The sequence below is a fragment of the Helicoverpa armigera genome, chromosome 24, assembly GCF_030705265.1.
Source record: "Helicoverpa armigera isolate CAAS_96S chromosome 24, ASM3070526v1, whole genome shotgun sequence".
Lineage (NCBI taxonomy): Eukaryota > Metazoa > Arthropoda > Insecta > Lepidoptera > Noctuidae > Helicoverpa > Helicoverpa armigera.
In genome coordinates, this window is record NC_087143.1 from 4,700,811 (window position 1) to 4,714,390 (window position 13,580).

The following is a 13,580-nucleotide window of genomic DNA, read 5'->3' on the forward strand; positions in this document are numbered from 1 at the left end:
CCCGGCCTTCATCACTTCATATATGGCTTCATCGGGAAATGGTGGGACTCCCCAGGCACAACATAAGTACAACTTGGAAGTATATTTTAAATTGACCAAGTTGCCAGTATATGCTTCAAAAGGATCCTCAATAAGTAGTACAAGCAAAGGCGAGAACAGTATCATTGAAACACATACCTGAAACCTTTGATCCGAAGTATAAGTCAGTATCCCAGCCGTTAATATATGCAGATCCCTTTTCCTAATCCACGATACCTGTAACGAAACGAAAGTTTAGTACCAACTTTTGCCATTTCCCGTCACCGTGACCCACTTTTCATTTGCCATAGAGTCCCTTCGTCAAAGTACTTAATAATTCAAGGCGCGCTCATTCGTTCATCGTTATCGAGTTTTAAGAAACGTGCCGGAATTATGTCGCCTGAATTTGTTTTGGGGGCGGGTATAATTGTTTTTTTACGGTGCCCTAGAGATTGGTAAACAAGGAAGTATATAATTTTGGAATATCATTTAGTTATTATTTTACTTAGCGCCTGAATCCCATAAAAGCCAAAACTTTTCTAACCCATCTTAATTTTACCACTTCACTGTCCACGATGCAGACAAAATAGTTACCTAAACAATAGGTTTATATCACTTATGACGCAGGGCAAGTACCTATTAATTAATATTATTATGTATTTTTAAAAATCAAATTAAATAAATCATTTTATGATTAAGAATAAGATATTTTATACAACTACATTTGCAGGTAAGTAATTGTTTTTAAGATGTATTTTTCTAAACCACTTCTTCTCACACCTCTATACTCTCCATAATTCACAATTCAACATCCTTAGTTCGACATAGTTCCAGTTCAAAAATAAACGGCAGCTCTCTGGATATAGTGCTCCAGTTTTGCATACAATAGTGGTGTACGAACAAAGACCTGTATTGATTATTAGCTATTTTAGCACTGCTATCTGGACTGGAAGCTGACTTGCGAACTTTGTTTAATACCTATAAATTATTCTTGGTGGCGTTAATCCTGTGGCCATTTGAAACTAGGTTCTGATTTCGACTGTAGCGTGTGTAACCTTCGATGCGATGGATGTGAATAGGATTTTAATGTTTCTTGATGATATGTGTTAAATTGAAAATACTTATGTCATCTTGGCGATGTGTGTTATCAAGCTAATAGAAAAATAGACGATCTCCACGGGCTCTTTCATATTTTAATTGTAATTTTGAATTGAGAATATCTAAGAGTGATACTTATTCAAAATATTAAGAACGAGTTTTACTACTTAAGTATAACGATTACCAAACCACAACTACTCGTGAAATTGCCACCTACTGGCCAAATCAGCAATTTGACTACTGATGAAAATATTTGGTTATCGTTACAGCTAAATGGTGCAACTCACCGTAAAAGTAAAACATCTATTGCATTCATCATCATCATCATCATCAGCCTATCGCAGTCCACTGCTGGACATAGGCCTCTCCAAGTGCACGCCTATTGCATTATTTAAAAATAATTCGTAGAAGCCCAGATCTCTCAGTTTAGGCATGTTGCTCATAACAGTACTATGTACTTGATATGAAACCTCATACACTTGTACCATTGTTAGATATAATCTAGCATGTAATACACTGGTGAGCAACAGCTTGTGTCAACACTAACGGTCGCGAATTAACTGGGACACATTCAGATTCAAATTAATCTAGACGTAGAATATTCTGAAGCTGGACGCATATAATTATGTTTCGTCCTTAATCTAGTATTTTGGTGAGAATAATAAAAGTATATTTGAGAGCAATGAATTTTGTGATGGTACTCGTATAAAAGAATCTGTCCTCATCTGCCTATTTATTTATTTATTTAACAGTTTATGTACATATAAAAATACAGACAAGAATAAATAATAGAAAAAATTGTACAAGGGCACAGCTTATCTCAAAAGAAATTTCTTCCAGCAGACCCGTTATGGGAGAGTTAGAGTAAAAGAGATAGGTACAGATAGACTAGCTTTTTCCCATCTAAGTATGTTGGGATTGGCTACATGGAGCGACTCTCTGACCACGTCAACCCAGCCACCCATCGGTCCGCCAAGCTTTGCTTAACCTTATGACCAATCCGCGCGGCATTGACTTAGCCACGAGCTCTTATGGAAAAAAATGTTATGACACTGATGGAAGCACTCAGAGACATTTAATGGTTACTTAAGCCATTCCTTAGTGAAGGATTTCTTTGACAATCCATCCATCCACAGTGTGAAAGTGAATTTGATTACCAAACTATCTTGTGTTGTCCGCATTACATTTTTTATGTAACAGTGTTTGTGATAGCGCAGTGTTTGTCTAATTTAAACAAACACCTCTAGTAATTGCGTGTTTTTGACACTTGTTTAATTGAAGGCATTATTTACAATTTATTAAATCATAATAATTTGTTATCACATTTGGTATATTTATTAATACTATCCACAAAATGCCTATCACCATTTACCTCGTCCGCATCATAATCAACGGTTTTGATTTCCACATAAATTGCAGTAACAGCAATCAGTGCGCATTACCGCATTTACAGAAAGAGGTCAAGGCCACTAGCGTTAATGTCACTTACGACTTTATGCTCCACGGCACTCGCAGTGCGTATCATGACCAAAGTTTTGGAGTGATGCAATATGGATCTTATTTTGTGGGTGATAGGTTTTATATTGCAGTGATGGTTATGAATCCTTGGTAAGAAAAGATCCTTCCTATTCAATAACAATCTTTGTCCAGCTTCAGACTATAACTGAAAACTTAAGCTGCCTTACCTGCTTACAACTACTGGATTAAAAATAAGCTAAAAATACAACTGAAATATTTGTAAACAGTCACTTAAATATTTCAATAAAAACACATAGGTACACCATTTGCTGAATTTTAAGTGTACTATCAGTCAGTTTTAATAAAAACATCATTAATATTTTCGTATGCATACAAACAAACAGGGGCAGATACTGTTCAATATTTAATTACAATTCGAAAGAAATATTTGTATGCGAGTATGTATAGTTTGACATCTCTTTTCTGCATCCTTTAAATGAACTGCATTTATTATGACATCAACTCATTCGAAAAAAATAATATAAACAATAAATTATTGCATGTAAATACTTCAAAAAATAGTTGCATCCTTCAAGACTCATAATATTTCAGTGTCTTTCAGTTATTTAGACACTTTTCCAAATAAATAACGTTACAAAGTGAAAAAAATCTAACTTAATTTTCTGGCAATAAAAACCTAATTGACTGCAAATAAACCACAAAAAAGAACAACTTAACTACATTCACATAAATAAACTACAAAATAAACAACAAAACAAATTCTTTTGATCCGGTCACATACTAATACAGAAGCGAGTAAACAAAACTATTCTACTTACAGCTTTGTCCCCAAGTTGTTCAACCCTACAATGCAGGAACGCGGTCTGACCGACCACGGTAGTGACATTCCGAGGCACATTGTATTCGAAGTACGGAAATGACCCCACACTGTCCTCCCCGTAGTGTGCTGTACCTGTGGACAATACAAAAAATTGTTAGGATTATTTTGAATGGATTTCTGAGATTTTGGGATGTTTAAAGATCACACAAAATATTATAAAATGCTGTATATCTGCTCTTGATAAGGAGGCCTGAAAATTCCAGAGGTGAATTTCTGATAAACGCAAACGTTTTTTAATAAAAAAATATATTTATAAGTAGGTAAGTGAATGCACGTGATACAGATTAAACGAAAATGTGATATACATTTTTGGAGTATACAGAGTAAATAGAAGTAATATATGAAAAAGTTACACGTGGAAGGTATGAAGTCACTTTTTTGGTAAAAGTTTTCTTTCCTCAATTAGTAAGGTCAACAAAAAACGCGATCAAAGAAAAAACAAACAAAAATTCACGTCGAAAACTCACTGTCTGTTTCACCAAATTAACATGCTATTTGCATCCTTTTCCTAGATAAATTGTGCCAATTTATCTTCTTTGCAAGTCAAAATAGGAAAAGAAATTCGTAATCTTCTAGCGAGTCCGTAGCAATAATAAATTATGCGCAAAGGGTCACTTTGACGTTTTGATATACATGGGTGTTTGAATTTGTTGGCGCTCGCTCCTTATCAATACCGTTTTCACGATTTCCTGATTTCAATCTATTTATCAGTTCAGGTGAAACTATGCTTTTTTAGAGTATCTTTTGGAGGATTTCATCAAATTTTATAAAGAAACAACTATAGTTGAAGCAAAACATTTTTGTATAAGTACTTAAAAAAATAATCAAGTCACATATAAAATTCAATTGTAACTATACAGCGGAGACATAACATTGTTAACCAAAATTATTTTTGTTGTTGTTTTGTACCCTAAGGACTTCTAAAATAACGAGCGGATTTGAAAAATTATTTCAACGTTGGGGAGCCGCACTATCAGCGAGAGACATTGGCTTTATACATATTGAATCATACTGCAATAATCTCCCCAGAGACGCGTGTAAAACCGCGAAAACCATCTAGTAAACAATAAAAAAACAAAATCTCGCAATAAATTTTGAAACAAACGCAGCGACTAATGCCGCTCATTATATCATACCCAAGGATTCTGTTTGCAACAAAAAGAATACAGAACGACACAATTATCCTAAACAAAAGCTTGTGCTGATTAAGAAATTATACAGGGTGGAACAACATCTGAGCTATAATGTTCTTATTCAGGTGAACAGCCCTAATTTTGGGGGTCATTTAAGCCCCTTTTTGCTTATGAGGCAATGTTGGTGTGGACTCGGCAGTTTGGGGTTAATTTTATTATTATTTTTGAAATATGTCGAATTGATCGGTGTGGTTAGTGTGAAATATTTTTAATCGTGGTATAGTCTATATAAGGAAATTAAAATAAAGGATAATGTGGTGTACATTACTTGCTTAAAATATATACCCTTGTTCGTGTATGTTTTTTCTATAAAATATCATCTTTTATTTACATGACACTTCAAACTGGGAATACATAGAAAGCTGGATGCATGATAATATTTATGTAGGTTTGATGTCTAAATTCTTTGAATAATGTATTGTTAGAACAGATTTTTTATTTGTCAATTATAATTTTACTTGTAAAATGGAATTCAGGTAAAATGAGTACATTATATACAGAGACCAAATATGTAATACACTAAAATAACATTCACGATACGCCAAACAAATTAACAGTGCAACATTAAATATGATTTTAAGCAGAACATTCGAGAAGCTAACTGCAAGCCGCGCTCGTTAGCAACGCATAAAGCTACCCAAATATTTATGCAATCATTTGTAGAACATTCATCAAATGCAACCAAGTGTATGATTTGCGTAACTCATTGTTTTATGTTTAAACAATATGGTTTTTGATAGTGGGCCACTGAATTGGATAATTTCAGTTTAATTGGATTTATTTAATTGAATTTATATTTTAGAGTTCGTTTGAGGACAGAATGACATTTTTGTATATTTTATATCTATAGTGGATATCTGTATGTGTGTTGACTATTAGTAAGTGATTTAAAATATTAACAGGATAGGAATTCTGTGATAAGAAGTGTGTGAATCAGAAAATAAATGTTATTGTAGTATCGATATCGTATGGTTTTCGAATAATATATCAAGCTGTAGTTATAATCAAAACATGCATAGAATGTGTCATTGCTCATTATAAATAACTCATAATACACTACTTTACATTCTTAAAAACTTGTATAATTACATTATAACTGCGTCTTTTTGTGCAATAATGTGCAGTTTAACTTCCGAAATCACGATAAAGTATCAGACTTTCTTTAATACTCTGTATTCCGGAATTATTAATTAAATTAACTCGTTCCGAGAAATTTACCAAAAGTAATCTTAATAGGTGCGCTTTTCCGACTTTTCAGATGGATATTAATTAATCGTTTCGACGATAAAACTCTTGTGCATATTTCTGTATATTCTATTTAATCTGAGTACGAAACAAAATTCCTTTACGAATAAGAGTATTGCCACAGTGTTGTCATCGAACCGATAAAATTTTATTTGTTCCGTCCTACAAATCAAATAACGCGAAACTGTTTTCATATAACACTTCAAAGAGTATGTGTCAAACGACAAAATGAAAAGGTATTTTTGATTTATTTTATTTGCACGATGCCGCGTCCATTGTCAATTATATTGAACATGAACAGAACCCTTTGGCAACGTCCGCCATTTTACCAAATTGCAAGACTTAAATCGCGCGGTTCACATCTCATTTACCCTGTTTTTACGATCGTGCTATGTTTTTTTAAACTTCGGATATTAAATTCTATTTGTACACAGTTTGGGTATGTTTTTGTTTGACAGTGGCACCAGGTGACCAATAATAAAAGATTATGCTTAGTTATTGTGGTTGGCAGTGCGGTCTGCTATTTAATTAAAGAGAAATAGTTTTGGGATATCATTTTCAGTCGTAAGTGGCCGTTTCGAGATATGAAAAGGTCGAATGAATAATGGAATTGTTTTGTTGGCGACACTCTTTATTTTCTTAATGCCCACTGGAACTGGCCTTAATATTACTAGTTACCCGTGGTTCCTCGTATTTTAAGCTTAGAATGTATGTAACAGTCATTTAGAGACATAATGGCTTACCATAGAAGAAAGGTATTTTATTATGAACTATCTTTAATAGTTCCTATTGTAAAAAAAACCTTGTGGAATTTTACAAAATAACACTTCGAATCATTTTTATCGTTAACATAAAAATAGTTTTATTAGATTTGTCACCAAACCTAAATAGCAAAAGAATCCACATCATTCCACGTAATTAATTGAACACAACAGTACTAGGCTATCAGAAAGTATAGGGAGCAGCATTCCAATGGCTTTAATGTGATTAAACAAGGGTGAACACCATAAGCCTATTAATGGAGTTTCTACTACTATCGAATGTTAACACACGGATTTATTTCTATTTAAAACTAGGTACTACCTACTGTTTCTACCCACGTCCCGACGAAATTACTTCTTGAAAGAATAAAATATATCCTATGTCCAACTCCGGGTAAGGATTGTATATGTAACTGGATTGTGGACGTCAGACAGGCAGACGCTTCTTATAAAACTATAGTACTGAGTTGTATCCGGTTAGACTAGAAGCCGATATCGATATAGTTGAGAAAAAATAGGCAGATGTTGTTTTTATACCTGCAGTGTCAGCAAGTAACTGTAGGATTATTCCACTCCGGTCAACATCTTTCCGATTTGAGGAAACTTTTTGTAGAATCAAGTCAGAATGGAACTATCCAGCAAGAATATAAATATTTGTGTTAGGCAGTTAGGAATATTTTTGTGATAAACCCAAAATTTTTATTTATTTGTCACAAAGTTACTTTGCCCTTAACTTAATCTAATTCGACATATTAATATTGAGTCTTTCAAATCAAACTAAAATAAGACAGTATGCTTAATTTAATTATAATAAAAATAGTTCCACAGCATTAACAGTTTACGGTAAATCATTAACGATTACTGAAACAGTCCTTAGAGTACATAAACAGGTAACTGGTTCGTAGAATTAATCAATGAGAAGATACTAAATATTTTATATAAAGAGGTTTGCTTTTCATTCAATAAACTATTTGCTATTTACTTTGTAGACGCTTCAGAACTTAAGCTCTCAAAAACATGAAAAAAATTACTTGAACCTTTTATTACACAAGTCATGTTTTGAAATACTTAAATGTAGTAATTGTAAAAAGCTTTCAAAGATACGCCTATTTATTTTGATACGACATAAAGTCAATAATTTATTGATCAAAAGTAACTTTCTTTAATAATTTTTTCAGGCATTACAATTTTGGAATGGTTTATTAAATTAAAATCTATTCTGGAATTTACGTTAAAACCTTGTACCTAGCTTTCTTACACTACAATTAAAATATGCTACAGTTTTTCCTACATTACCACATACATTTTAATCAAAATCGATTCAGGCTGTATGGCAAGGTATAACAGACAGACAAACAAACAGGTAATTTGACATTCCTAAGTTAAGCAATTATGCTCATAAAAACCTCCAAAGAAAAAGAAAACCAAACTCAAAAATAACGAGACATCCTTAAAACGTTTGCAGAAATTACACTCAAAGGAAAAAAAAGTGTCTCACATAAAACGCCCAAGGAAAAACCTTTTTGCATTCGTATCCTCGAGTTAATGCGTTTAGAAAGCTAGATATTAGTACCTCCTTTAAAGGCTAGGCTTAGTGTAAGGCTATTAGGTCAAGTGGTCGTATCGTGTGGCTTCCAGTTAAGCTTGTTACATTAATAAGAATTGAGGCTGAGAAATAAGTGCAGAGTAAATGCAGTGATTTTGTGTACTTAAAGTAATTAAAAGTAATCTAAAATATTCGATAAAATAAAATAAATGTTACAATTAATTTTATGTTTACAAGTATAACGATGACTTAAACATACTGCAAATTAATTTACAAATACATTGATAGGCCCAGTGGTTGAACTTGTGTACCTAGAGTATGTATATTTGATTCCTGGTTTGGGAAAATTGTTATCAAGATTTGAAGCTCATTTTATAGTTGGATTAATGATTAATTTAAATACCTAGATACTCTATTTAAAATACGTTTTTCTTTAATCGTATTAGTGACCCGATATTATTGCTTTCAAGTGTAAAGTTAGAAAAGGACATAACATTGCTAAAAGATTGGGCAGTTTCATAAATTGAGTTGTTTAGTAAGTACGTGATACCGCAAAATGGAATGTACTTTTTGTAACCAATGGTAATATTTCGAGCCATTTTATGAAACATCCTCGTATTAGGATAAAGTTAATAAACTAACAAATTTTATATAGTAGGCTCACGTTTTAATGATAAATATTTGGCGTTTTGAATTAAAGTTGGTTTGTAAGTTCCATAATTGACTTTTTTATTTAGCCTATATTTCTAACTTTAGAAAAAATACGTTAGTAATTGCTTGATATGAAATCGAAAACGGACCCTCGTACTTAATAGACAGCTGGTATTTTGATCACTAGACTAACAAGACTATTCAAACAGTTATGTTACTAATTTACTTTGTATGTTAGATTTGAATTGAAAGTGGCAAGCATACTTTCTTGACATTAATCATTTTTTTCATCAGTCGATTTTGATTATGTTACAGCAATCCTTATTCTCACTACCGAATATTCAATAAGAAACGGGAATCTTGTCTGTATGATAATAGATTTTATAGACAGTCTTATCAAATCAAGTCCACGACGATACCAATGACACATTCCCCACTTCTTATCTTTCTTTTAACCCCACCAAAGTAGCCCAAAGAATACATACAAACACCTGTCTTAAATTCTTTCAAGGCTACCCTAACTTGGGGAAAGCCTATTCGCCTCGGTAACACTTTCCCGGTCAAGAGGCACCCCCGATACACTTCTTGAATACTGATCACCCGTTTTTCTGAAGAGTTCTCCCAAAGTTTTGGACAAGCCAAGGTCAAGTGGCTATTGGCTAATCAATACTTAGCACCATTCATTAATTGTTTACTGAAATGTTTGTTTTACGGTAACTGGATCACGTTTTTGGTGTTAAGTGTTTTAGGGAGAAATTACCTAAGTAAGTATAAATATTGTTAAGGCTAGAAAATGAGTGGTGTATAAATTGTTGATTATAAAGAAGTGTGTGAAAAACAACTGTGGTACTATTTTAGAAACAAAATTGAGAGATCATGATGATACAACTTTCAGTCAAAACCTCTTACTTCTGAAATTTTGCGACATACTTTTAGTTTTCTTCATGCACAGGTGAAACAAAATTTATTGATGTAGATGTTAGAACACTGGTACTCAGCTGGTTAGACTTTCAAGCCGATCCCTACTTAGGAAAAGGCTAGGCAGATGATGAGGTGAGGTGAAAAAAATTTATGCCAAAAGATGTTTCTGTGGTTTTAACGTAGTCAGATGAAAACTTACAAGTAATATTTGAAAACAATTAAAATTCCCGAACCAACCAAATACCACTTAATTAATAGTCTGACAAAACAAATGAATGCTTCGAATTTATTCAAATGTTTTAGCATTTGAAATTTCGCGACCACTATCCAACTTACTAAGAGCCTTCCGGCATATAAATTTTAAGTTGAGCCAGAGGTCTTTTAACACTGGTTATGTCAATCTGCTACTTATACTCAAGATGATTTATTTAACCGTTTTAATTGTTAACTAGTCCCACTTAATACGTTATACTTGTATCATTAATCAAAAAGGCGCAAGTTTTAACCGGGAATAACACTTAATTTTCCGGCGTGGTAGTTTTAATTTCAATTAATGTTTTAATGTCTGCGATGTATAATTAGGTTTATTAGTGAATTCTTATTTAATTCATTAATAAACAAAAGTGCTCTGTAACGTTTATTTTTTGGACTATACTGTAGAAGTGTAGATATATGGTCTGAGTTGTGAAACTTGTCGGGATATGCTACGTAGGTAACACTAAAATATATAAGATTAGCTTTCGGTGTTTATTTATGTGAATATGTTGTATGTTTGTTAATTGGTAACACTTAAATAACTTCAAATCAGACCAGCAATTTCTGAAATTAGCGTATTCAATCAAACATAGGTATAAATATTCAAATATGTACATTGTACGTGTGTAAGAATTAATCAGAAGCAAGCTCAGTAAAACTGTTAGTAACACTGTAAACCTCTGGAACAGTGAGATTCTGTCTTCACACACAGCTTTACAATATTACCCATATTTAATGGCTCAACTTTAAATATAGACCTCACCCTCAAAGTTGACCAAAAATAGACCAAAACGAGCAAAAATAACTCCCCAGAGTGTCACAGTACACAATATACTACCGACAGGCGCACTCTTAACACAGCTAAAGCAAACATGAACACACGATAAATAAAAATTTGGTCAAAGTGAGAATTTGTTTTGTAAAACAAATACCGCTTTTGGTTCACACGACGCGAAATGCTTTGGCAATGTTTTTGGGCTAACACTTTGGTGTTAGATGTTAAATTTTTTATGTAGGAAGCAGAGGAGAAAAAATATTGGATCTTTAATTAATAAATGGTCAGCCTTTCTAAACAAATAAAAAAGGTGAAACAAAAGAAATCTCAACTTAAATTATCCCTTTTCCGCGTACCAAGATAAGATGTTGCTTTTCTCGATAAATGAGCTATCTAACACTCAAATCGGTTCTATAGTTTCTAATGTTATCTATACTATCTATACTAACATTATAAAGAGGAAAACTTTGTTTGTTTGTTTGGTTGTAATGGATAAACTCAAAAACTACTGGACCGCTTTTGAATAAATATTCTTTCACCATTAGAAAGCTATATTATCTGCGAGTAACATAGGCTATATTTTATCCCGGTGCGGGCAGTAGCTCCCACGGGACGCGGGTGAAACCGCGGTAAAACGGCTAGTCATGTACAAAGGAACAACCTTTTCAACGTTATAACGTATGTCAGTATAGAGAAGTATCTAATTACGAATATAATCAGCCGAACAAAACCGATATACCTACAAAGCCAATCTATTTTGATATAGCTACTGTTGTTTGAATGCATAGCTTTGCTTTTCAAACGAACATTTCTGATGGTGGAATTATGCATTCAGGTTCCGCGAACGTAGACAAAACAGTGATTTATTAGTATAACCAATGTTTAGGTAAGGGAGGATTAAAATGATTATGTTTCTGTTTTAAAGGGGAGCTCGTGGCTTAGTACCTAGCAGCCACGCGGATCGCTACTATACCTACATAAGTTAAAGTAGCGCTTTTCGACGAAATGAGGTACTGCCTTTTTTTTCATTGGTTGAAAAATGATGTGAGCAAAACGTTAATCAATACTCGTTCCATTCTGACAAAATAAAATACTATTTTGTTTTTGAAGTTGGTTGAATAACAATTTGCCAAGATGTGAGCCAACAAGGTACTTAATCAATACTTATACCTTCTCTGTATCAGAAAAGACCTTCACCCGTCAGTGACTCAATATACAGCATGTTGTTGTTATTGTCAAAAGTCTAATAATTGTTGTGAACGACTTATAGTTTGACCCACTTAGATTGAATAGTGAAGTTGAGAACAATTGCTAGTAAGATGTTAAATGTACATAAGTGCGTTGTTAAAACAACTGAGGGTGAAGTGGTTAGAATAAGTTTGGATTCATGTGAACAAGTTTTAGAGGTTAGATTTTATGTTATGATATAAGAGCAGTATTTACTCAACCATAATTATATTAAAATACACAATCATCCTAACAAATATTATAAATGTGAAAGTAACTCTGTCTGTTTGTCTGTCTTTTCTTTACGCCTAAATTATTACGCCATCGGACATATAGCGCCATCTATTGGTCAAACCAAAATACCGGAAGTCACTATTCCACGCGAACAAAGTCGCGGGCAAAAGCTAGTTATTTTATAACATATTAATTATCTTTCATACGAAGTTATACTCAAAATGCCCAGGTAACGTAACCAAAGTATCACATTCACTTTTGAAATTTCAACAACACCGGTTCTAAATTACAGTAACCTAAATAAAAATATTTTTAACATTACCAAAACTCTTTAAACATTGTCCTAAATAACTGACGTGTAACAAAATGGCTGCGACATGTCTCATACAGCCTAGAGTGCTATTTAAAGTCGTAGAACATGAACAGGTAGAGTGCTCCATAAAGGCACACTTATTCAATTACAACCTTGTCCAAGCCTCTCAGGGCACATTTTATGGAAAGGTCTAGAAATTCTTCACAGAAAAAATCCATCCTGTAGCGATGTAGCTGTCAAAGAAATCTTTTTGATACAAGAGGTCTTTCAAAAGAGTACCTTTTCTAAATGACTAGAATTATTTAGGCGCACAAGTATCTAATTATGGAAATAAAAAGAACATTTTGTAAGATGGAAAGGAAATTATTTGATTTGAAATGGCGTTAAATTGAAATCTGATTAATGTAGGTGCTGTGAAATATATTTGAAGAAAGCATTGCAGTGTTTAAATAACTTACTGTCACAATAGTTTACATAAGAGCAAAATACAGTGTGAATTTTGCCTTTATAAGTATGGCCAAATTATACAAATTTTAATCATCTTATAAATTAATTACGCTAAGACAATACTACCTAAAATTATGTACTACATTTCTCCCATTAAGACCACACAAAATTACAAGAGCAACGTTCCACAGGTCACTGACCTCAAATGTTGGGCCATAAATAAAATTTCCATTAAAACAGCCGCTAACAAGGCCTAGTCCTTACAGAGCTCATAAAGGCGGCATTACACCAATGTGTAATATACACTATACAGTGTTTGAACGAGCTCAACTTTTATAATAAAGACGGAAAGAGGACGGTCTATACCTCTATGGTATGTAAGTCTGTAAGTGGTACCCAGAAGAGAACTTCAGATGTACATTATGGGCTGGTATGGTAATGGACGCACCTGAGGTAGGTAATAGGCGGTTTTACTTACGTTTATGTCCTTTTTAAAGATGTGTGTAAGACCTAAGTTGGTAAGACGTTAATGTTTTA

At 33.2% G+C, this 13,580-nt stretch overlaps 1 protein-coding gene across 1 annotated transcript in view; it reads right to left on the reverse strand.

Annotated features, from left to right (window-relative positions):
- Positions 1 to 13,580, reverse strand: part of LOC126056624 (zwei Ig domain protein zig-8) — a 123,203-nt gene that overhangs the window by 8,276 nt on the left and 101,347 nt on the right. Inside the window, exons 3-4 of the mRNA XM_049850360.2 lie at positions 3,414 to 3,547; positions 178 to 255 (exon numbers count right to left, since the gene is read on the reverse strand). Of these exons, the coding sequence (XP_049706317.1) occupies positions 178 to 255; positions 3,414 to 3,547 (212 nt within the window). The remainder of the gene's footprint in view (positions 1 to 177; positions 256 to 3,413; positions 3,548 to 13,580) is intronic.